At 40.6% G+C, this 24,740-nt stretch overlaps 1 protein-coding gene across 14 annotated transcripts in view; it reads right to left on the bottom strand.

Moving 5' to 3' along the window:
- DNM3 (dynamin 3) overlaps window positions 1-24,740 on the bottom strand; it is a 178,725-nt gene that overhangs the window by 9,004 nt on the left and 144,981 nt on the right. For 8 of the 14 annotated variants that reach the window (XM_065072196.1, XM_065072198.1, XM_065072187.1 and 5 more), the window contains 3 exons: window positions 15,534-15,698; window positions 10,921-11,147; window positions 10,085-10,321 (listed from right to left, as the gene is read on the bottom strand). In XM_065072196.1, coding sequence (XP_064928268.1) covers window positions 10,085-10,321; window positions 10,921-11,147; window positions 15,534-15,698 — 629 coding nt within the window. Of the gene's footprint in view, window positions 1-8,262; window positions 8,582-8,985; window positions 9,776-10,084; window positions 10,322-10,920; window positions 11,148-15,533; window positions 15,699-24,740 lie in introns of those variants that run through there. The other 6 variants (XM_065072185.1, XM_065072190.1, XM_065072193.1 and 3 more) reach the window with 3 other exon arrangements.

The raw sequence follows: 24,740 nt of genomic DNA, 5'->3' as shown, positions 1-24,740 counted from the left end.
AAAGCGGAGCAGATGGCAGTAACCCGAAGCAGAGAGCAGCAGAGGGAGCTCCAACCTGCCTGTGGGCAGAAGCAGAGGAAAACCAGACAAAAACAACCTCCCCCAGATCCCTGCTTGCACTAGCTGCCATGTCAGTGAGTAAATAAGTGACTAAGCCCAATTAAATGTTTAGTCTGAGCCCAGAAGATGATAGCGCTAGAGACGGCGTGGACTGCATTTTCCCTGCATTATCGGACCGACTCTGACAGCCCGGGGCTGCGTTCGTGGTGCCGAGCTGTTCCCAGGCCCAAAACAGCAGCTCTCCATTCATAGAAAGCTCCTTCTTATAAAAATGTCACTGCTGCGGTAATTCCAATTTGGTTATTGTCTCCAACATTTCAGCTGGGTTTTCAAGGACTGGGGCCGAGTCCTGCTGCCTGGCCTCTTTTAACAGGCTGCTTGGTCTGTTGTGTGGTGGGTTGTTTTTTTGTTGTTGCTGTTGTTTTTTTGTTTTGGTTTGAGTTTTAAACATTTTTTTTTTTAATTTAAAAAAAATGGAAAGGGTGTTTGTAAAAGCTAGTGCTAAAGGGGCAGGGGATCATGTGTCCCCGGGGCTGAGTAAACGAGTCTGCAGAAAGAATCAGTTCTTCTAACTAGCACACATTAAGCAGACACAAAGAATTTACCAATGAAAATTGCGGACTAAGTATGTATTTAATAACTCCCTGATGTTGCTGCACAGACTCCTCCTTTGAAGAGCTCACTGGGGTTTTGAACGGAGGATAACTCTTACCCTGATGCAAAAACTTTTTAAAAAGGGACAAGTTTTACATTTATTTTTAACCTAAGCAGCACACCCCATTTTTCCAGTTTTAAAAGAACTCCTAATAGCTTCAGCTAGGCAAATGCAGAGCAAAAGAAACTAAATAAAGCAAGTCTAGACTTAAAATTCGATCAGAAACATATGGCAGCTCTTTAGGCATTTGCCTTTTGAGAAGTGCTATCGCTCCCCACACAGAGTCCACAAAATACGCTTTCGGTAAAGCATGGCTGTAATTACCATGGGAGGCCCCGCTCGAAGAAGATGGCTTCTCTTCTTGGAGCACAGCAAACATACTTCTAAATAAAAGGCTTTCATTTCCACTTACATTTTACATTCTTATTTGCCTGTGACCACCAGAGAACAGTTGCAGAAGGCATGCACATAACTATACTTTACGATACATCCTATAGATCTGCAATTGTAAACAAAATTCCATTATTTTCTCCCTTTTACTATGATTTTGGTTTCCTTATAATCCAGCCCTCTTGAAGTACCCTGATACATGACATTGTCTTTACAGAATTTAATGAGAAAATATTTAAACAAAATCTCTAAGCGGCTTTAAGTGTGACTGCAGGCAAATTTTATTTTAGGTGACAATAGAAATCTGGATGTGAGGCATATAATCAGAGGATAAAAGAGTGACTTACTTCAGGTAAGGGATAAATATACTTTCTCATTTGGGTGATTAGAAACGCTAAGTAACGAATTCTTGGGACAGTTATAATGCCTTGACTCATTTTGTTTTTATACGGTTTCTCTGTTTCAGTAAGATCCTGAAAGAGCCGCACAGCCTAGCCTCTACTTCTCCCAGCTCTAATTATCAGCCTGTATATGGTACCTCTCAATTGCCATCAGCCTCTGTTTCTGGAAGAAAATCCAAACCAGAAGTGAAACTACTATAGCCATCATGGTTGAAGAATATAGGCAAGACATGGTTTGCAGGCCTGATTGTACCGTCTACGCATATTAAAACTCCTTCTGGCCTACTGCAGATCTGGCGTGGCTGCTGCAGAGTCCCCCAAACAACAACTCAGGAGAAAGGATCTTGAGTGGAAGGGGGAAAATTAAGAGCAGGAAAGGCACTTGATACTAGTGACACAGGTCATAAGAAAGAGGAAAAGCAGTAACAGGATGATTACATTAAGAGGAGTAAAGCAGGAACCATGGACAAGAATCAGGCAGAGATGATGATTATGGAAGAAATGAGAAACAGCACCCAGTGATGAAAAGAAAAAGTAGTTAGAGAATAACTGCCTGAGATGGTCCTTTACTCCACTGTGATGGTCCGAGTGAAAATTTCTCAGATTTGTCTCTGCACTGAAAAATGTCCTTTTGCCAGACATGAAATGTCTCCAGCTAGCATACCCACAAGACTGCTAGCAGAGGGCAAGTCGGGCACAGAAGCAGTGAGGAGCACAGCACAGTGTTTGAGGACACACGGCAGTTCTGAAGCAGCTCTCCAGCTGAACACACGCGTGTCAGGCTCCACGAAGGCGCAGAGGCTGTGCTGTGGCTGTACTGCCACATACGTGCACAGCCACGCGTGGAGCTGAACCTCACTATTTCAAATGATCCATCTGCACAATACTCTGTCCGTGGAAGAAGTTTTGTGTTAAGTGTAAGCAAGTTAAAGTTTAGGCCATTTTATCTGACACCTACTTCTTTTAAGAGAAAGAAAAAAAAAGAGTAAGAGTGAATGGAAAGGCTGTGTCCTTCCAGTAGCCACCACTACACTGTGGCAATGTAAACCTCCATGAATTCAAATGCTAATACTGTTCCAAAGCATTAGGGTTAGTGAGGTTCCACTGTGTGTGATTTAACTTAATAAAGATACTCCTTTCAGAGGCAGAGAGGTCCAAAATATGATATTCCACTAGATTAATTTATTATTTGCAAATCAAGCTATGTTTTCTATATGACCATCATACATTCATGTCTATCATACACACATACAAATACGTGTGTATTCTTATGTGGGTGTTGCATCTTTTAATTGGTCATTTCAGGGAATTAGCGTCTCATGTGGAAAACTCAGTTTGAATAAACAAAAAAATTAATTAAATGAAGCAATAAAGACTATTATTCTTAACAAACTGTGTGTTCTTGTTTGCCCTTCAGCAGGAAACATGTCAAGTAAGCAAGCATGCAACACATTAGTGGAGGAGTGTCCCAACCCTTCAGAAACCCTAGGTCAGGATGGTCAAGATTATCAACACTGCCCGTGGAAGAAGAGAGAGTTAGGAGTGTTGAGTGACACATTCAGAATGTTGCTCTACCTTTCTGTGTCCACACCAGAAGATGACACGGGATGCCACAGCAGAAGATGACAGGAGGGCCACATAATGAACAGAAGGAAGATCCCATCTTTGCATAGTAGCTGAAGTCTTTTGCACTGCTCTGTGTTAGGTGCACTGTTCAGCATAAGTGTGAATCATCTACCCTGTCTTTGAACACCACATCTACATCTGCCCACTCTGTTCTTCCTTCCTGCTCACCTTTAACCTTCCTCTGCCTTTTTGTGTCTCTCTTTTTCACTTACCTCGGTGCAAGAAAGGGAGCAAACATCCTGGTTGTCACTTCCAGCTGGATTTGCACCTCTTCTTGTCCATGATGACAACTAACATGATTATCAGTGTCACTGTTGTTAATGAGACCATTCAGTGCCCTCATTCACTAATGATCCAATGCACCTTGCAGGGGATAGGAGAGTTGCAAGGAGAACCTTTCAGGATGCCTGCAGGTTCAGGAGGTTCAAATCATCACTGCTTTCTCTCTATTTACATCATACGTTTTCTCTTCTAGCACAGGGAAGGTTAAAAATGCACTGCTGTTGTGCCCACTCCTTCAGACAAGACAAGAAATATCCTGCTTAACACTGTTGCTCTAATCCTGCAGAGCCTTCATGGAAACTGTTACCAAAATACTCTGCTTTTAAAAATTAAATTAAAGATTTAGATAACTATTAAAATAGTTATATTTATAAAAAATATTTATATACTATTATATATAATATAAAATATTTATAAACATTAAATAATTACTGGGGACAAAATACATCTTCAGGTTCCTGTATTTCTGGCAAACAACATTCGCTATTGTTTGATTCTACTTTCCTTTTTCAAGATGAGACACACTGAAAAAAAGCCCCCACTTCCTTCTACTAACAGTATCTTGAGAGAAAAGGCTAAGGAAGGAAAAAAAAAAGCTTTTGCTTAAAATACTTAACAGAATAAATTACTTATTCATTCAGTTCACCAGCTAATACTCCCAAAGCAGGCTTCAGCTGTGTTTGAGGAATGCATTCACAATATCATCTTTATCCCAGAGTCACTTCTTTAAACTCTTTTCAGGTTTCTTCTTTTTCTGTCTTCCTCCCTCTTGCATCATTTTTACTTATCCTTCCTCCTCACATGGGACCAGTCTACACTAATCCACGTTACTGAACTTTGAAAGTATCTTTGAAAGTCTCAATCAAATGGATCTCTCCTAGTTCACCTCATTTTAAAAACAGTTTTTGTTGAATAAGGCAGGAGCAAGTAGCTCAGGAACAATACTAAAGATGATCAAAACTATCTGATATTCAATAAATAAGAACAAAACTAAATTCCACATAGAACAAGTGACTCCTCAAATACATTTGTTCATAGCGGATAGCCCATCAGAAAATTCCTAGAGCACTGAAAATACAAAGTGGAGAGCCTGCCTCTGGCCGACGGAAGGAGATGCTGATGAAAGGCAGTGCCTGCAGACCCAGGCTGCAGTGTCTGACATCCCACCAACTTTGTTTTACTTCATCTTCAGGACAGTCATCTGGAGAAGAGGTAGATGAAGGAAGGTGGTGAACAAAATCCTACTGCTAATCTAGAAGAAAGAAGATTGCTGCTGTCAGGGGCAGCAATCAGTGAAGCTCCTGGAGCAGAAGTAGAAACCTTCCTGTATCTCTTGCGGCATTACAGTTCATGTAGCTGAAGAATCAGTTCTGTGCAAATGCTGTTCCAAGCATCTTGTGAGAGAGGTATTGCAGAATTATAATGAAACCACTGAAGTTGTATTGTGATTTTTTACATGTTTTTAAAACCTGCTGTGACATGCTTTCTGGCCAATTCCTCCAATATTTATCCTCCTTCAGAATGCTATTTCTTTCCTTGCTTCTATTAGGACCAAAGCTGCAAGCTGACCAGTATTCGTCAACTGGTTTTGCACATGGCAGTAGGGCTACTCTAAGTGGTGTAGCTAGTGTTTCTAATGGTTGTCAGAGCCACTGACACCAGCCTGCTGCTAAGAAAGATTGCCTAATATTGCATTTTATGGTTTGAAAACTGGAATAAAAACTTATAAATTAAGACAGAAATGCAAGGAGTGGGAGAGAGATTTACAAAGGTGCCAGAGAAGGGATAAGTTGGAAAGAAACCAAGACAAGATGGTGAGAAGGAAAGGAGGGACTACATGAGGGAGACAAATGTACTGGGCAGGAAACCAAGTGAAGGTAGAAGGTGAAAGAGGAAGTAAAAAAGCATGGTCAAGAAGGGGACAGCAAGGGAAGGGCAGAAAAAAAGATTAAACAAAATAGTGATGAAGGAGCCAGTGGACAAGGGGAAAAAGCAGTGCTCCTTTCTGAGAGGTAAGGGAAAAGAAATGGAGTCTCCTGCTCAAAGCAGCCAGCAGCAAAAAGAGCATATTACTGGGTGTGCATTACAACAAGAAACGTAAATTAGACTGGTAACAAATTACACAGGTGTGTTTTTCCCCAGAGCAGAAATCACACAAAGAATAACTGATATTCTCATAAGTTCTGTGATTTTGTGGTCCTTGGACAGGTAGAACATGAAAGATACTGAGTACAGAAGAGCAATGTCCCCTCCTGCGATGGGCTCTGGCTTTGCATCACCCATGTATGTCTATTCTTTTGACCACAGACATGAAATGCAGAACTAAATCAGTTTTCCTTCGGCTTTCTTTTTCCCCTTAAATTCAGCAGGATTTTGAAATCTCCAGATACCACTCTTGCTTCTCTGCTTGCACGAAACACTCCTAATTACTGATTATACTTTTTGAATACAACCTTCACTGAAGATCCATTCAGAGAGGACAAGTGGATGCTACTGTTGGACAGAGTTGTGCTCTTCTACTTGGTCATTCAGATAGAGATCATCCAAATGAGCATGCAAATGCTTTAAGGTGGGCGCTGACTCATCCTAGAAGACTTTGATGTGGTGACTATTTGATTATTACTTATATTCCATTAAGAATATAGTAGTAAGCTTTTAACGCTGCAAGGTCAAACTTTCAGAAGAGAGGAGATCCCCAGGCTAAGGCAGGAGAACTCTTCTGGTCTAACACACCTGTGCACTATGACAGATGTTAATCAGAGGATCACGTGCAATTTTTTCAAGGGATACCCTTATGATTCAGTACATAGGGTGAGACATGATATTAAATCTTTCCAAAGAACTCTAATCCATACAAATCCATCACAGAAAACTTACTTCATGGTTGATATTTGGCAAAGAGCTGAGTACAGAGCCTGTGGACCAGGAAACATCAGGCAGTGATGCTTTCTGCAGCGCTTCTGGCTTTGTCTGGAATTTTCTAACTGTAATTATTGTCAAGTGTAAGTACGTTTTTGGGCCAGGTTGGCAGAAATATGTAATGATGGCTTAGAATGTAGATTAATTACAAACACAGCAGGTCATGTAATTAGCCTCAGTGGCATAACAAAACGTAGCTGCATAGCAGCCTTCACCTCTTCCATGCTGGCTGGCTGTGGGTTGAAGTATTATAAATCATAGGGAGACAGCTGAAAGAGGTGGTAGGGAGAACATGGGACTGTTCATGAACAGCACAACGTGAATTCTCTCCCTGCTGCTTGTCTTACAGGTAAAGACTGTCCTCAGCCGCCAAGGACTGAGCACCAGCATGCCTGAGGGGGAGATACCCGTGCTTGAGTCCATTTATGTTCCTGCCTGCTTGAGTGGACAGTCTAGCCCTTCAAGACTTCTGTTTAACCAGGGGCCAGGGTTCCACATCATGCAGGTTCATGTATGTTTTCATGGCAAAGTGAGTAACGATCTCCAGTGCTTTGTTGGGAAAGCCTTCATCAATCCAGAGCAGCATTGCAGAGCAGGACACAGAGAGAAAAAGGGGAGCACCCTCCCACCCCCACTAACACCATGGGCTCTGCTGCCAGGAGAAAAAGATTTCCAATTCAATTGTTTTCCTTGTGGCCCATTCAAGGCATTTAAAAACCAATAAATCAAAGCGTCCACAGTAGAACTAAAATTGGTCAAGATCAGGCTTTCTAAACAGGCAGGCAAACACACATTGTGGTAAGCTGAAGTGCCTGCTTAAAGCCATCTTACCAAAGCGAGCTCACAGCTGCATTTTCTTTCAAAATACTAATGCAGCCTTTTAAGAGAGAGGGGGAATAATCTAAATTCTGGCAGCAGGGAATATTTCACAAATCATATATGCTTTGGCATCAAGCCCTTAAAGCCGGGGGCCTTTACTCACAGGCTTTGCTGGGAGAGATCCACCCACCTCAAGTGGGATTAATTAAAAGAGGCATGTATCATGCAAATAGTTTCTGTTTCCTTACAGAAATATTCAGCGCACATAACCCAAAACAGCTTTAGAATCAGAGTGAAGCAAGGAAGAAAATTATTTTCTGCTCCCCTAACCTTTTTCCTTTCCCTGTACAGTAAGCGAGGAACAGTGAGAAAATGACGAGAGTTCACATTTTCTGTACAATTCTTTTGGTTAAACGCTGATAAAATCAAGGGGGGGAAAAAAAGGATTGTTTTAAAGTCAGGGCTTGTATCTTGCTATAAGGTGGCGAGGTCTCCAAATGAAATGTGTGCTCAGCTGCTTATTGGAAAAGGACAACTCAAATCTTACACCTGAAAATGATCATTTTTATCTTAAGAAAGGAGAAAATAGAAAGCTTGTATTTCTTCAGTGACAGTGATGGGGGCTGAACAAAAATCTCCTTTGGAAAGCCAGATGAACTTTAAAAATACAACTTTTTTTCTCAGGAAGCTAAACTACTTCCCTAGATATGAGAGAGCCTGACACTTCAAGGAATAGTTGCAGAGAATGGTGGTTGAGCAGTCAGAGCACAGAGCCCCAGTTCAAAAATAAGTCACAGAGAAAGCTCAGATTTCCACAAGAACTCTTCCTCAAAACTATTTTTTCCCTTTTAATATCTCAGACCCATTTTCTGAGTCAACTTCCTATGATCCTGCGAAGGCCGTTATTAAAACCAGACCAAGTGTAGCAGAAATTCCGTAGCTCAAAAGAAAGGTTTAATAGGCACAGGAGCCGGCCACACTGTCCCCCTCAGGTGATCTCCCCTGCAGGCCCTGCCCTGGGATTTCCTCTCTTGGAGTTTAGTCAGCAGGAGAAACCTGAAGTTTAAGCAAAACAGCAAACCCTTCCTTCATTCTTTAGCAGTTGAGATTTTTTTATGTCTGAGGCTTTCACATCTCTAAAAAAGACATCTAGGATCCAGTCCAGAAGATGTGTAGTGCAGATATTTTTCCACAAAAATGTCAAGCAGTCCTACATTCAATTATGTATCCAGCTACAGCATTTTAAAAACACTGACCTCTTTTATCAGCCACCGCTTTGCATGCCACCACTGGCAGCCACAAATTGAGCTATTCGCAGGCTGCTTACCCCAGTGTCTTGTGTGTGTTAGAAAATTCCTCTCTGGTTTCCATCCCACCTATCACTTCAGCGTCAAAAAGATTATCATCAGACGTGCTCTTGGCAAGGCACCTCAGGAAAGCAATGGTCATGCACAATCACAGCCAGGCAGGACAGAGAGACATGCTCATGTGCAAGGGGAGGTGAGAGACGCCAGGGAGCTATGGTTCTCTCCAGCAGTACAACTGACAAAACACCGGACCTCATTTCTTTATCTAGTGTGTGATTTATCCTCTGCTGGCACAGGGGAAACACTGGGGCTGGTGCCCTCCAGCTCAGCTCCAGGCTCTCCCAGCCAGGGGATGCTGCTCCGACCCTGCCCTCCCAGCGCAAAGTCCAGTACCCAGAAAGGAAACTGCACGTTTCTCCCCAGGCGTCCTACTGTGGACGATGGGATATCCAACAAGTGCATTTCATGGATGGGCACTGATGCAACAGCACCCTTTCCATAGCAAATATACCAAAGGAATGAAGTATTTTTATATACCTCATTTATTTATTCTTCACATTATAAAGAGTGATTATGTTAGAAACTGAGCCTCAAATTTAAGTTACTCACAACTACAACAGATCTCACCTATGTAAAAAAAAGATTTTCTTCAAAGGTTCTCTTCTCAGTTACCATTTCTAGAACTGAAAGTTTGGACAGTTTTTGAATCTATTTAACTGGCATATTCTGGTAAACTGGGACTAATTTTAATATAACAGTTTATTTATTAAAAATGGAGAAACCCCTTTGTTCCAACATTGCTTAATCTACTTATGTCTCTCACATAATTTAGGAAGTTACCAAAGCCCTTGGATTCATAGGCTTTGGATCACTCACACGTGAGTGATCACGTGTATTATGTCATTGTGAAAATATTAAGGACATTTTAGTCATACAGAAAAAAAGCAGTTTATGCCACAAAAAATTATAAAATATGCACAGCTACCTTAAGTAGTACTGATAAATAAAAAGGCCTGGGAAGGAAAAGAAATGACAGAGTCATGAAAATACTGTTCCTTAACAAATTGTTTTCTACCACATGACCTACGCTGTTAGACAACTGTGGACTGTTTTCAACTGGCTGTTAATTACTTGCCTTGTGGAATAAAAATCAGACTCCTATCAGTTTGTTCCACTGGTTCTATGAGGATTGTTCTTGTTCTCTCCCAGAAGAGCCGTTACTTCCTCTGGTGAGGACTCAGAATGGCAGAAGTGCGGAGGGAGTCGTACCCCTGCCCCTCTTTAGGTGGAGGGGTAGATGACCTCTCTGTGAACTCCTACGTGGGTACAACACAACCAGAACAGGAGTTCTTAATGTAAAATCATCCAGTGTCTTCAAATTGACTGATTGGATTTTTTTTTGTTTTCTTTAATGAAAAAAACTTTCTATCATTTCAAAAAGTCATACTTGTGCTAAGAATTGGTTCCTCAAAATGCCTTTTGACTCTCTGCAGGGAATGCCCAATTTTGCTTTGTTACAAGACTTATTCAGCACTGGTGCTCAACTTTCTGACACAGTGCAGAATCTGTCTGTTATGCTAGAGGGAGAGAACCATGCCCACCACTAGGAAGATTAAACGTCTTACCTTGGGACGCTGGGAGGAGCCCGGCTCGGCCGAGAGGGAACCTGGGGAGGTCCTCCAAGGGCTTCACCAGTACTCGGAAACGGAGGCAGTGGTCCTGGACGGAACGGGACCGGGGGAGCCCCTGACTGGGGGCCTGGAGATGGGATTGCAGGAGCTGGTCCTCGGCCAGATAAAGGTCTGGTTGGGGGATTGTTTAATGTGGGCCTCCTCTGAGTTGAGGGACTTGGAGGAGGTGATCTAGTGAAATATCAAGAGATTTAAGAAGCTCAGTAAGGTGGGGCTTGGTCTTTTGGTTTGCTTTTATTATTTTTTAATTTTTAAACAGAAATTAAACCCTTTGTTATGCCTATGATAATTGCATTTTCTTGGCATTTTCCTCTGCTGTCAGTGTGAGAGCATCACATATATTTAAATCACCTTTCCCACAGACAGCATGCCTTACAATAGCCAGAAATAAACATACAAGCAAAGAAGTAAATGTAACAGATTTTAACGGAGTTCTAGAAATGTTCTGTTAAGTGGATTTCCTATGACATTGAGTGTGAGATGCTGCATTATTATAACAGCTTGCAAGAAGAGGCCATGTGGCTGCTATCTGAAGCACTGGACAAGCTATAATTCCACTGGATAGTCTTCTACAAGGCAAATATCCGCTCTGGTGTTCATGTACATGTCCATAAAATATTTATATGTGGGAAAACATTCAGATTTCCCTCACAAATGTCAAAGACCTGGAGGAGCATCTTCCCAAAGAGACACATAGGGAGGGGGCTGCTGATGCTGACAATGTCTGCCTGTCCTCAGTTTCATTGCAAAACAGATATAGGGATCCTTACCTGCGGGCCTGCTGAAGCCAAGAGTCATCCACAGGAGGGGGTGCAGGGGTTGAGACAGTGCTAGTGCTAATATCTCCAATGATTGCCAGGGCTTCCTTTAGAGCTTGGTACATGCGGAGCATTTCATCTCGCCTCTGTGCCTGTTCAGCCGACTCCTCCATTAGAGTGTTTTGGTCCTCAGAAGAATACAAGTGAGCCAGGAGCTCTGCATTGATAAATTCTTTTACCTATTTCATCACAACAACAACAACAAAAAAAAAATAGGAAAAAAAAGAAAAAAACCCAAAGTAATAAAAAAAAAATGAGAATACAATACTGAACAAATACCAAATACAGTGTGAGATCCATAGAACCAGGAAACAGACTTATCTCAATTTATTCTGTTTCTCCTTCTACCTTACATCAGTTCTACTGGTCAGATCAGGGACTAAAAAATGCTGAACTCGGATTGAGCAGATGGTGCAGCAGCCTGAGGTCAAGCTGTGGCCCAAGGAGGGGCTGGCACGTGCAGCTGGGCAGAGCATCTGGAAAAAGGATGGACTGGACCTCCTAGCAGCAGCCTGCACACTGATGGGCTTAATGCAATTATGAAGCCACATTCTGAGACAACGATTCACATGTGAGGATGAGATGGTTTTGTGCAGTCACTTCACAATGCACTGTGGCCTTTTTTTGTGTCTGTCTTTGAAACACTGGACATAGTTGGAGTTAACAGTGGTCTGTGTCTCTAAGGTGACACCTATGGTTACAATTCATTTCAAACAGGCTTCCCAACAGCTCCCAGGAGTCAGCTGCCATCTGATCCAGTTCTAAAGGGCTGAGGTTTAAATGGCAGCCATTAGCAACACCATCAGATATTGAATTCCCCCAGGAATGAGAATTTTCAGGCTTTATGGGATCTCTGTCAATTATTTTCTTAGCAACAATTTACTCTACTGTAGACGGCATCTTTCATCTCCAACAACTTTGTCCAATTCTAAATATCCCATCCACACACTTTCAAACTGAAGGGAGAAGTCTCCAAGTAATCTAATTCACTATATTGACTTCCTGCTACGCCTGCCCTGGTTATAGAAACCTGGACCACATTAGGAAAGATAAAAAGCTAAAGGTACTCTGATTAAATAAGACTGTGGTAAAGAGACCAACTGCTGACCTATTAAATCCTTTCATTTGAGACTTACTTTGCTTTTCTGATCTATTTCTCATCTGGCTTTTTGCTCTATTAATGTTTTTGTTTGAGCTGGAGATGCTAACAATTCTGATTAAATAAACCTGAGCTCAGTTTGCTCCTGGGTTTGTGCTAGTTCAGCTATATTAAGTCCTGACAGCTAGACTAAGGCAAAGTTTGTACTCAGACAGGGTCAGTGAGAGCAGCTGAACTGCACGGACGCAGGACCCTTCATGGTCACCCAGCAATTAAAAGAAGGCCAGGACAGAATTTACAGAGGAACAAACTATATTGCCTGGGCTTGGCTGTCATTTCCCATTCACGTATGACAGGAGAGGCACAAATTCTTAGCAAAGCCTGCAAAAATTTTCCATGAGTCTCATGCTGTTTTCCAGTAGATGGTACTGATCAAGAGCCAGAGTACACTACTTTCCTCGCGATTGCCAAAAGCTCCACATTAAAAACAGATATCATAGTTAAACAGCATCACATTCTGCTCGATGAAATGAGCATTTTAATGGCATCACTTCAAAAAAAGAGGAAGAAGAAGTCCTAAAATTAGATTAAGGACAGAGCTGATTGTAAAAGCATTGTTAAACCGCAAATATCTGTTTGAAAAATCAGCCTGTGACAATTATAATGAGAGATCCCTGTCTGCCACTAGCAGGAGACTCAAGTATCTCCCTCAACTCCTCTGGAAGGGGAAGACTGCTGTGGTAAGGACAGTTCCTGGATCAAGTTCCTTCCTTCTGCACTGTACTAGACAGAGGAAGATCTTCCACAATAGCCACTTTCTCCAGCTTGGAAAAGAAAGGAAAAGTGACACTTACTCATGCCTTTGCTCCTTCTAAAAAACAGACTCACAGGAATGGTTTAAAACATCTTCCTTCACAGACATCAGACCTGTGGTCAAAGCCAAACCATAGCAAACGTCCAAAAGGTCAGTGCCACAAAGCCTGCCCTGTCACTCCAAAGCGAAGTAAGGTGGGCTCACAACTTCATTCAGACTACAACAGACATCACTGCCTCAAACACAAACACAATCCATTCCTTAAGTTTTGTATTAACAAGCACTTAGGAGTTTTTCTACTCAGCTGAGATTAATATCAGCACTGCTTATGGAGTGTACACTCTCCAGTGTAAGACCACCCCTCTTGTATAATCGGCAATACCTAGGCACCATGAAACACAAATTCTGAAATGTGTGTTTTGTTTGTGCATGTTTGATTTGCTAATGGTAACTCAATGCAGTTCTGTGTGGTAAATGCATTTTCTTTTAAGGTAATCAACCTCCACCCTAAGGGAAAAATAAGGGATGCATTTGGAATGCAACAATCTAGGCTTAGGCCTCAAATATGCTTAGGGACAGCATCTAATTATTTTCTGTACACTGAGTTTGAATCTGATACTTCCCTTGAATTACAAGTGTTCATTTACAGGTCCACAAAGCAGAAAGGAAGTTCTAAGAGGACTTGAGAGGTTACAATTGTCATGGAAACAAACTCCTTGGGATCAGTTTGTTTCCAGAGTTTTGGAGGCAACACGATGGGGCAGCAGAAAGTACAGAACATGCTCACCAAGGGGGAGGATGGGTGTTTTCTCTTAACTCCTGATGGATGGGTTGGACTTCTGAAGACTCCAAGGAACACACACGCTACTTAACAGGGCACACTTTCCATCACAGCTCCACTGCTTTCCAGATTGTTACACGACCTCTTGACACAGCTCAGCGGTTTTAACTCAAGCATTTCTTTCTCTTTTGAATAGATTTTTAAAAATTTATGTTTTTATCTATTGTTTTTAATACACTATTTTACTGCCTATGCTTCACAGAAACAAGTGTATTAATGTTTCTAGTCTCACTCTTCACAGTCCTTTAAAATGTTTTGATTCTTTGCCACAAATTTAAATTCTAGCACTGAGGTGTGGGTCTTAGCTCATTTTAACAAGCCCAAACATTGCTATGGACTATGAGGTCAATTGAAAGGTAGACGATATTGTAAGTATGATGTTTCTGTGTGCCATGGTCAGCCAGCATGGCAGACTTTACCAACAGCCGATGAGACTGAAAGTACAAAATCTAGAAGTATTCTACTTTTGAGTAAAGTACCCAATTCAGAGACCCTTAAACTATTCCATATGAGGAAGTGAGTGGCAGAAAACGTAATATAAGCTTTCAAAAGGAACCACACACCAAACTCTGCAGTTTATGAAATGAGACCTAAAATCCAGCCCTTTCAAAAGGCACTGAAGTTGTGCTAAGTTGAAGGAGCAAGTTGCTAGCTGTGATCTGGAAAGAGCAGAGGGAACATGCTCACCCTATAAATTCGAGAGCATGGCTGATTTCAGAAGAGAAAAAAAAGGCAGTTCCATTGTTCCCGTGCTCTTTTGTAAAAACTCACCCATTATTAGAGCATTATTTGGAGCCTGACACCCCTAAACCTAAAGAAGTTAATGGAATATCTCTCACCTCATGCAAAAATTCTGCTTATATTATACCAGGAAATCTCATTTAAATTTCCTGTCCAAGCACTTAACTCTTAAGTGCAACACAAATTCCACAGGACTAATGAAATCCATCAGACTAAGGCTAGAGGTGGCTCTGTGTCAAAAGTAAATGGTGCTTTCTAAACAGATTTGCCTTATAGCATATTGTATTTTAAAAAGCAATGGATGACCTCACAGAAAAGGTTCTACCTGTAACTAACAGAACTGTGTTCTCTGTTATTAATATATATGGCAGCAGTGGCACTAATACTCAGCTTAATTTTCAACAAGGTCCATTCCAAACTCTGCCAGAAAGCAGAGGCTGAGATACTAGTGTGGTGGAAAAACACTGATATCTCAAAGCCATTTATTTAACCAAATAATCTTCACATCTAAGAAAGACACACACAATAAATCAGCCAACCACATCTGCTTATCTAAACAACAGTGTCCAAGGCTTCTAGATTTATTCCTTGAAAATGGTAACTTGAAGGTATAAAGAAATTCAAATAAAATAAGAACTGCTTCAAGAAACCATGACAAAGGGCTACAGACTGAAAATCAAGGAAGCACAGCTCTACTCTGCTGCTCTCACAGGCTGCCTAGATGGAGCTTCCAACTCCCTTTTCCTGTTGTACCAAAAGCAAGACAGAAAAAATTACAAAATATCCTTGATTTTTCTTTAAATAGGAACTTGTGCTTTGATTAAGATGTAAATTAATTTAGCATTTGGAGTGAACACTCAAGGCAGTATGCCAGCCTTTCAGAAGGCTGCGGACCTTAATACTACTACAAAAGATTGGAATATTTTGTCTAAGAGCATCACATTTACAGGAATGTGTTCTTCTCTTTAGTATATGCTGTTGTTGCTGCTATATTCAAGAGGTGTGTTTGTAGGAGCATAAGAGATTTTACAGATGTATTAAAATAATTTAGAAACCTGGTTGTTACTTACATTATTGATCATAAGATGCATGATTGTTTTTGGTATCAAGTCTCGGATACATTTGTTGATAATAGACATGTAGGAGTCCACAAGATTTCGAATTGTCTCCACCTGCCTCTCCAGCTGGGGGTCCATTGAAAAGTTGTCTGCTTGGCCATTCTCATCATTTTCAGTCTACATGGAAGAAAAAAAAAATGTCTTTCAGACTGCAGTAAATTGGAAATATATTGGTGAAAAAACCTGGACTTACACTGAAGTAATCCAGCAATGTAACTCATACAAAGAATGTCTGGTGGATAAAATATGAAGTGCTGGGCTGTTTAACATTAGTGTTTAATGTCATGAAATCTGGACTTTTAGAGGTTAATGCAATATGAGATGCAAGGCCTTTTTCACAAAGTACATTATATATTTCCACACAAAATTGTAATTTTGTATTAAAGCAAGTTTTTAGACAAAGACGTGTGATGGTAAATGAAAACCCAAGAAATTATCTCAGGTCACTTACTGCAATACTTATTATCAAATCTTTTACCATTCAGATTCAGCCAGGTTGACGCATGCAAGACAGCAGCACCATAGGTATGGATTTTGAAATTTACCCTCCTATGGGTAAAAAACCTCCGTGTTATTTAAGACTGACTCAGTTGTGACGAATTCCGCACTTCAGCCTAAGACTTGTTAGATGTGAATAGCACCTATATAAACAAAGGATTTATGAAGGATAACAGCAAAAGCATCATTGGTTCCAGTGCTCACGGCTCAGCATAACATAGACTGGATTATGTATTAGAGGTCTCTTTTTCATTAGACAGAAAAAAACCCTTCTCTGTATGTAAACAGCTGACCTAATTAAAGAAAATACCAGGAACTTAAACTGAAAGCTAAAAGGTATGTACTTTGCTTTGGTCTGGTCTGTATAAATATAAGAAAATCTTAAAAAAAAAATAAAAAAAAAAATAAAAAGCATCTTTTTGGTAAAAATCAGACTGCTTTCTGAAGCTCAAAGATGCCAAAAGAATGGAATTTCAACCTGGAAAGTACAAAGAACTACATCCTTTCCCCAAACTCTGACATATGAATACTCCCTGAAAATGACCACCAAAGCCCTATTAGCAAGAACTATAAAATATAAACCTGTTCTGTTGGTACCTAAGAGGCATAACATGGAGAAACAAAAATCACCTGCAAAAACTGAATAACTCAATAACGAGAACTAGTTATATACCAGCCAGACCCCTGTCAGCACAACTCCATTTACAAAATAGCATTTAGCTAAAATTTACACACCACTAGTGCTTTACAGATTCCCTGAGCAGTTGCAATTGTTAGCTTAGCCATTAGCAAAAGACCATTAGAGCTAGATATGCAAACGTGACACCAAAGGGCTTCTCCCTGCATGCAACCCATCCTTGCTGGGCCACAAAGAGATTCCCAGTTTCATCTCCTAACACAGGGTCTGTTTCTGCTCATGCAGCATTAGCAGGTAGACCACTCCTTGTAAACTATGGCTTGATCAGTCAAGTCTAAATGAAATAGAAGTGGCTGTGATTTGTTAAATTATAGTTTTGTTAAGAAATATGATCCAATGCACCATTTAGAAACAAAACTGTTTGTACAAGAAGTTTCAAAAGTTCAAATTGTTTTTAAATACAGATGAATTACTGGAAAACGAGCTGATCTGTGGACTTTAAAATAATTAGCAGTGATTCCTAAAAATGTTGAAACTGGGGAGGACACTGAAAGAGCTCCTGATGAAAATAGTAGACACACCCGTAGACACACTACCCTATAAACCTTAATCATTTTGCTAATAAACTGCATATGCCAACAAGTCACAGCATGCCAATGAAGTATTTTCCTCAGTCTCCATGTCTGAAAAGAAACTAACGGTAATTTTCCATGTGAAATACCAAATAAATGGAAAAATCATACATCTATCATATATCCACAGATTTTAGCCAAGTAACTGCAGACCGAAAATGCTCAGTTCTCCTGCATTGACTTCTATTCTCTTTCTTTTCTTCTTCGCTATCTATATGAAGTACAGTTTGTCCATGTATTTTTTTTTTTCCCTTCACTGTTTAAATTACAGATTGCAATAAGATTCTTAGCTGGCTAAGCAGCAAAGTGACAGATGTTTATCATTATCCTCATCAAGAGAACGTAAAGTCAAAATAGTAATTTGTGTCTGAATGTAAGGCAAAGACTGTCTGCAAACATTTAACCTTTTATATACAGGTTCATAGGTGATATTTGCAGAAAGTGGATAATACTTCAGGAGTCCGTCTCCTGTTTGAAACTGTAATAGAGTTGAATTTATACTGTTGATTTATTTTCTCTAAAATTAAAAAAAAAAAATAATCAATCTTTCATGTGTTTACAGTAATTTATTACGAAAGCTTCTGGCCATAGTATTCTTAATAATTTGATGTCTCAACTGAAGGCTTTTCATGCCAGAAACAATCTTGTTTGCATCACATCATGCACATGGAAATCTGTTTCTAACACATGTCTACACCATACACTACGCCTACAAGTGTTATCGGGCTTTCTTTTGTAAGCCACCTTTGTGTTGCTCCAACAGCAGCATCTGGTAAATCTGAGCATCACAAGACAAAAGTGATGTAGCTGCCCTGTGCCATCTCCACGTCATCCTTTCAAAACGGCTGGTTTGCTCAGTGAGCATCCCTGTGACTCTTCCTCCAGTACAAGCCAGCCCTCAGCCCAAGTCCCTGCCACCCTGCATTCTAGAAAGGCTTTTTTTGCAAGTCTGTTGCAATGAATAAACCCAAACTAGAACATGTAAGAAAACCCTGACATCTCTCTGGCCACTCTTGAACAGCAAACGTTCATGCTGAACAGAAAAGGAGAACAAAGCAGCTGGAAACAGGTTTCCGTGCCTTCCTTCCCAGTAGCCAACGCAGCCCCGGTCCCTTTCAGTGCTCATCATCCTCGAGCCAGAATTTGCTACTTCCAATAGCAAGTGTTAAGCAACAGCATATGAATCTGGGAGAAGTTTTCATTCTGTTGACTCTTGCTTAATACTGCTATTAATTAATTAATATTATTACTTCAAATTAACACAACTACAATTACTTCAGGAACTTTTGTAAGCCTCCAACAAAGAAACTACGGAAGAATCTCGAACACTAAAAACCAAGGAAAGAAAATTAGATTCGTCTTGGAAAATTCAAAATCAGAATATCTGATGAAAATACACTGAAGAGCTACAGAGAAGCAACAGGTGAATAAAAACACGGATGAAGAGAAGGTAACATGGAGGCCAGGAGAGTCCTTCCATTCATACAGACATACACATTGCCACAGAGATAAGGCCTTTCCCTTCTACTTTTTCTGCACTTTAGAAGAATTAAAATAATATCTATCCCTTGTGCTCTGCAGCAGGTCCCACCTGTCTTTCACAAACTCCTTTAACCTCCTTACATGGAAAGGTGCTGGTGAAACACAGACTATGCATCATTGCTACTCTTCTGCTTTTCTGCATTTAGATCCCTACTGTACTAAGAATGCATTAAGGATTAACTAAAGTGTCATACAAGAGAAGACTAAAAAACTACATGTGAAATCCGAACCACTTAAGTTTGTGGGAATTTTACTGCTGGCTTCAGTAGGAATAGGATTTCATCCTACACATGCACTTCCACCAGAAATGTTATCGGCCTGCTGAAGACTGTAAACTCGCTGCTGGAAGAGGAATGATTTAGTGTGGTACAAAGGGATGTAGCCATGAGGAATTGTGTGCAATTAAAAAAAAAAAAAAAAGTACCTCAGAAGATCAGGATAACTTTCCTGATTGTGGGAATTACAAGCATGTTGAAGAATGTCCCAAGAAAAAATCAGGAAAAGTGATTCCTTTGGAATTCACAGCAAAAGTGGTAACATACTGAGAACAGTCCTGAGCTGGCCACACAGAGTGCAATACTTCTAATTTCCATGATTTCATTACATTCAGGGCAGCTGCCAGCATATTTAAGAATGTCTTGTATAACATTCCTGATGTCAGTTCCAAGAAGGAGCATTTGTCTAGCATTTTCATTAGACCAGTGTATCAACCAATTTTCTGTAATCAAAAAGGCATTCTATTAAAAATGACTGAGAGGAAACAAACTGGAAGGTGACTGATGAAAGGGTAAAAGTCCAAGGAGCAGCAAAGCAATGCTCTGTATGCTAAGAAATAAGCCCAAGGCTGCAGTGAGAAACCAACCATTTAAAAGTTGCTTTTATATCTTTCATTTACAGATGCAAGTTCATAAAAACAACCACCACCTGAAAATGAATTATTTTTTTATCTACTCATGTCCAAGTAAGGTTTTTTCTTTAACGCACCAACACTCAGCACATCGCAGTTGTCCTAACCCCCCCTGTTTTTTCCTAAATCTTTACAACTGATTCTTGATATTCTCTCTTCATTGCAGTTTGATGCTGTACATATAATTTAGCTAACACACTCTCAGCTGTACATAGTGTGTCTTTGCGTGTCTTCAGAGCACTGCTGAAACCACATGATGGCTTCACACAGTGAGGTTTTCTTACTGGAAGGAACCACAAGTAAATGACAACACATTACTTTTGTGTATTTACAACAAAGCAAGCAGCAGAAAAAGAACATTTCCCGGGTAGCTTGGAAGCTGTCCTTTTCCCTCACAGAGGGTGACTTTGCCACTCTCTTCCATGCTTTCAGCATCTCCTGACTTTGTACTGCCGTCGCCTTTGCTGAGCCACCCACAAGCTGCCCTTTCAGCTACTCTGCTTTTGTTAGCAGCCTTCAACTGCTCTGCGCAATGGTTCCGATCCAGCTTTCCCTGCACACACAACCTCTCTCACTTCATACCCATGCAGAAGAAAGATATAACCTAGCTCAACTCGATTCAGAAGTATTTAACTCTGGATTAGTTTAAACAATTGCCTACTTAGATTCTTCTTTGTGGTTACAGACATTGTATAGTACAGACCATGAGCTAAAACATTTCTGCTGAATGCCCAGGCTGCTCCCCAGATATTTACAGAGCTCTAACAATCCCAAACGTTCAAAACCTGTGTTAGGTTCTCTCCCTGCCTTCCTCAATCAAGAAGCTGATTTGGAACTACGAGTCAGAAAGTAATGATACACTACCAGAACTTCAACACATTTGGAGTTACTTTTGTTTTATAGTTCACAACAGGCTGACAACTAATCATGTCAAATCAACCCAATCTCCTTTTAGAGCAGGGATTCAGATCTTACGAGTAAGGTATTAACGTTCATTGCCACAGAGTCCAGACTTCAGTAAAGCTTTTTGACACAATATCAAGTGACGTTTTCATGAATTGAAGCGTGCTCTCCCCACAGTTACTGGTTGATGCTCATTTCCACAGAAAAGCTGTCAATGGCTCACTGTCAAACTGGGAACCTCTATCACGGGGACTCTCATCCGGGCTGTATTTTTAATGTGCATATTAATGCCTTAAGGCTCAGGATAGTGGATTAGAGCCTGTGCCTATTACATTTACAGATAAGAAGAATCTGGAAGGGGACATGATTATGTTAGATGACAGAATTAGAATTCACAATTAACTGGAGAAACAGTTTAAAAATCTAGATTAAATTAATTGTGAACAGGAAATGTTTGACTTGGGCGGGAATAAATCCATTATAAACATACGGCATGAGAATAGCCACTTAAGGAGCAGTTCAGCAGAAAAGGAACTGTGTCCACAGTGCAATATAAACAGAGTATTAGTCAACAATCTCTTGCTATTATGAAATCAGTACAAGGATTGTGCATCCAGTTCTGGTTATCACACTAACAGAAATTCATGGCACATTTGGAGAGTGTTCAGAGGAAACCACTGAAAATGACGTCCAGGGCTCTGTAAAATATTACCTGAAAGGAAAAGCTAAGATCAATTTGGGCTGATGAGTTCAAAAGAAACCACCTGTGAAAGGGGAGAAATGAGTGTCTGTGGATAGGAAAGGATGTCAAACAAATATTTGGGAAGTGTTATATGGTAAGAACAGTGAAGCACAGAAATAGATGGACTAGGAGAGTTGCAGAATCTCCTCCAAAGATTTCTAATAATACAAAAAAAAGAATATATCTTCTGGTTCTATGCAAAAGTAAAAAATAAAACATTGCCATGAATAGCCATCTCCCCTCAAAAAAAAATCTGTGCTCCAATTTCACCATTTGCTGCCATGTACATCTCTCACACAAAGGACTTTTACATAACCCTCCCTGTGCTGCAAGTTTTGATTCGGGGCCAACAGCTGCTTCATGCCTTTCAGAACAGACTGCTGGACAAGCAAAAGCAGAAAGAGGCTGGCATAAGGAAAACAGCACCTTTGTTTATAAAACAAATACTACTTTGGAATTTGCAAACTTTTCAGTCAAAGAATTTCCTTGTCATAACAACACATGAAGTGCCCCGTATTTATAGGAGCACATTAGAAAAAAATAATCTAGGATGTGAGACACTATTGGCGCACTCTTTGCATTATTTCAGCGTAGAAAGAGGTCAGTAGACCTTGGGAAGTCTCAAACAGTGGTGAGTTACCCAGGAATTCAAGTCATGATGATGAAGATTCAAAGTATAATGATTAGCCCAGAGGACGTTCAGGTTAAAATTTATTGTTTATTTGTTACCAAGCGCATGAAGCACATTTCCAGAGACAACAGCCTGATCCAGCATTGGACATTCATTGTAAAGGGAATAGGATCATTTGCTGCAAAAGGAGGTAATCAGTGGGTGGAGGCATCAACTGGACACTTGAGGATTAAACGATTAAAGCTACTGGCTGCAGTATGCAGTTTCCCTAAGAAGAAAGACAAATAGAGGTCTTGCAGCTTGTAGCAAAGATAATGAAAATAGAGAGCAGGAGAATTAGTCATCCATGATGGTGATCAGAGGAGTATTAAGAGTCATCATAAAGACTGAAATAACACCTTGCCATTCACCTGTTGTTTACCTCCTTATCAAAACTATTTGTAAAAGACCATTCTCTGAAATGCCGGCAGAACTGATCACTATGGAGGACTTTTATTTAGGAGTTACCATACAAGAGAGGGTCACTAAGAAAATTTTCCTTATTCCAGCAACAGTGCACCAGCCTTGGCCGAAGGACTCCTTTAGGGACAAGGAACTGTCTCATTTTAGGGGATTAAAATGGGGCTGGTAAGTGTTCAGTGCATAGAGAGTGGCTTGGTGAAGGCCAGTCTTGGAAAACACACCACCCAAGATTACACCTTTAAACCACAGCTTACGACTTCATGTGTCTACACATAGAATAGAGTTGCATGTTTTTCACAAAATGTGACACCCAGAATAAAGAATAATAATCACAACTGTTTTTCTAGATGTTGTACTAAGCTCTGTCCCATGATCCCTCTTCACTTCCTCCAGCTCAGATGGTAACTTTTCAATACCCACCAGCCTGATTTAAAGAAGTTTGAAGAGGGACGAGAAGGGCAGCGTGAAGCTCTGGACTGGGAGGGGGCCTTGTACTGGGGGAGCTCTGTACTGCGTTCAGTGCAGGGGCTCTATAAATTACAGCCTTGTCTTTTATTTTAGTTGATCTAATGCAATGTGTCACCTATCACTGCACTCTTTTCCATAATTAATGATGTCAAGGAAAATACTCTGAAATTCTCCTCTGATAAGCACCTAGACAAACTTGATGTTTCCTCTCTGAGACGCAGAAGAGGACGTTAAACTGTTTTCACCCCCACATCCCTCGAGCCATGAGAAGTACCAGATCCGTCTCTGCTGGGCCAGACTAAGCCCTGGTTCACCACAAACTCAGTGCAGTACCGACAAATGATCTCCATAGTAAATGATGCAAATAAGAAATGTCAGCATGTTCCAAAATTCCTCACTTAATCTTATTGCCAGTTGTATAGTCTGGATAATCAGTAAATAAATCCCTCTAACTTTGCTCAAATCCTTTGGGGCTGAATACACAGAAAACAGTTTCTAATTCATTCTTATTAACCTTTCCAGCTCTAAACAATGCAATTTCCTACTTTTCTTAGTGTCTGATTTTTCCACTGGCCCCTACAACACCTGATTTAGCAGCAATGATTTCTCACTTGTGATTTCTGTTTTGAACTGGCATTGTTCTTTCTCCTCACACATATGCTTGCTGGAATAGCACGAATCAGCAAGATTTAAAGCCTCCCATTCTCAAGTTTGAAGCCCCTAAAGGGAAATTGCAGTTGTGATGCCAAGGAACACAGTCGTTCGTTATTTGACTTTTCCTCAGCCAGGCTGACAGCAGAGGGGGAGGGAGGGAGGAAGGAAAGAGGAAGGGAGACGAAGATGGCATTTTAATAGCACCCACACTGATTTCACACAGTCAGATCCCTGTGCTCCAGAGCAGCACCATTTCCTTTCCCCTCTGCCTTGCATTCAGTCAATACTGTTAAGCCAGGCTCTACAGGAAAGATTCTCAATCTTTTTCTCCCAACAAGGACCACATCTCAGTAGAGAAATCTGTCTTGTGGACACCCCCCTCACAGGCTAGCTGGCTAGCCCACCATTTACCCCTGTTTTTGACAGACCATTACCAAACTCAAGCCTTGCACAGACCACCCCACCCGCATCCCAGATGTGACTAAATGAGCCAACATTCCTGCCACGACAAGACGGATTATCCCCCCTTCTCCTGCCCCAATTCTCATAGTCTCTGCAGCACCCCAGTAACTGCTTATCTGAAAAGAAATTAATAACAGGAATGTGTTTAATCTAATTTAGCAAGTGGACACACAAGAACCACCAGCATCTTATGTAGATAAATCTACCTTTCCCAGATGTTAGTCATATGCCAAACATATCTTGGCCAGAGCTCTCATCAAAACATTTCATTTGATAATTCAAGTCCTAAGATTCAAAGTTCTTATACACGTTAATGCATTTTTCATAAGCCCTCTGTCAGGCAGAGTGACAGTGGTCTACAAATTCTGGCAGGAGCTCTTACCCCCATAGAGCATCACCAAACACCACCATCCATATTCCCCATTTCAGAACTTTTTTTAACTTTGCAAGTAAAAATTTGACCTTTAACATTCCTGTGGCAGAAAAGCCTCAAAACAGATCAGAAGAGGAATTTGAAAACTTTACTGAAGTGTAACAAATATTCCTAAATAAAAGAAAATCACCCATCCAAGAGCATTTTGGATTCATGCCACAAGAACAGAAATTGAAAATTATTGGGTA

Source organism: Columba livia, chromosome 8, assembly GCF_036013475.1.
Source record: "Columba livia isolate bColLiv1 breed racing homer chromosome 8, bColLiv1.pat.W.v2, whole genome shotgun sequence".
NCBI lineage: Eukaryota > Metazoa > Chordata > Aves > Columbiformes > Columbidae > Columba > Columba livia.
The sequence above is the reverse complement of the archived record's forward strand: the minus strand, read 5'-3'. Positions and strand labels throughout refer to the sequence as shown.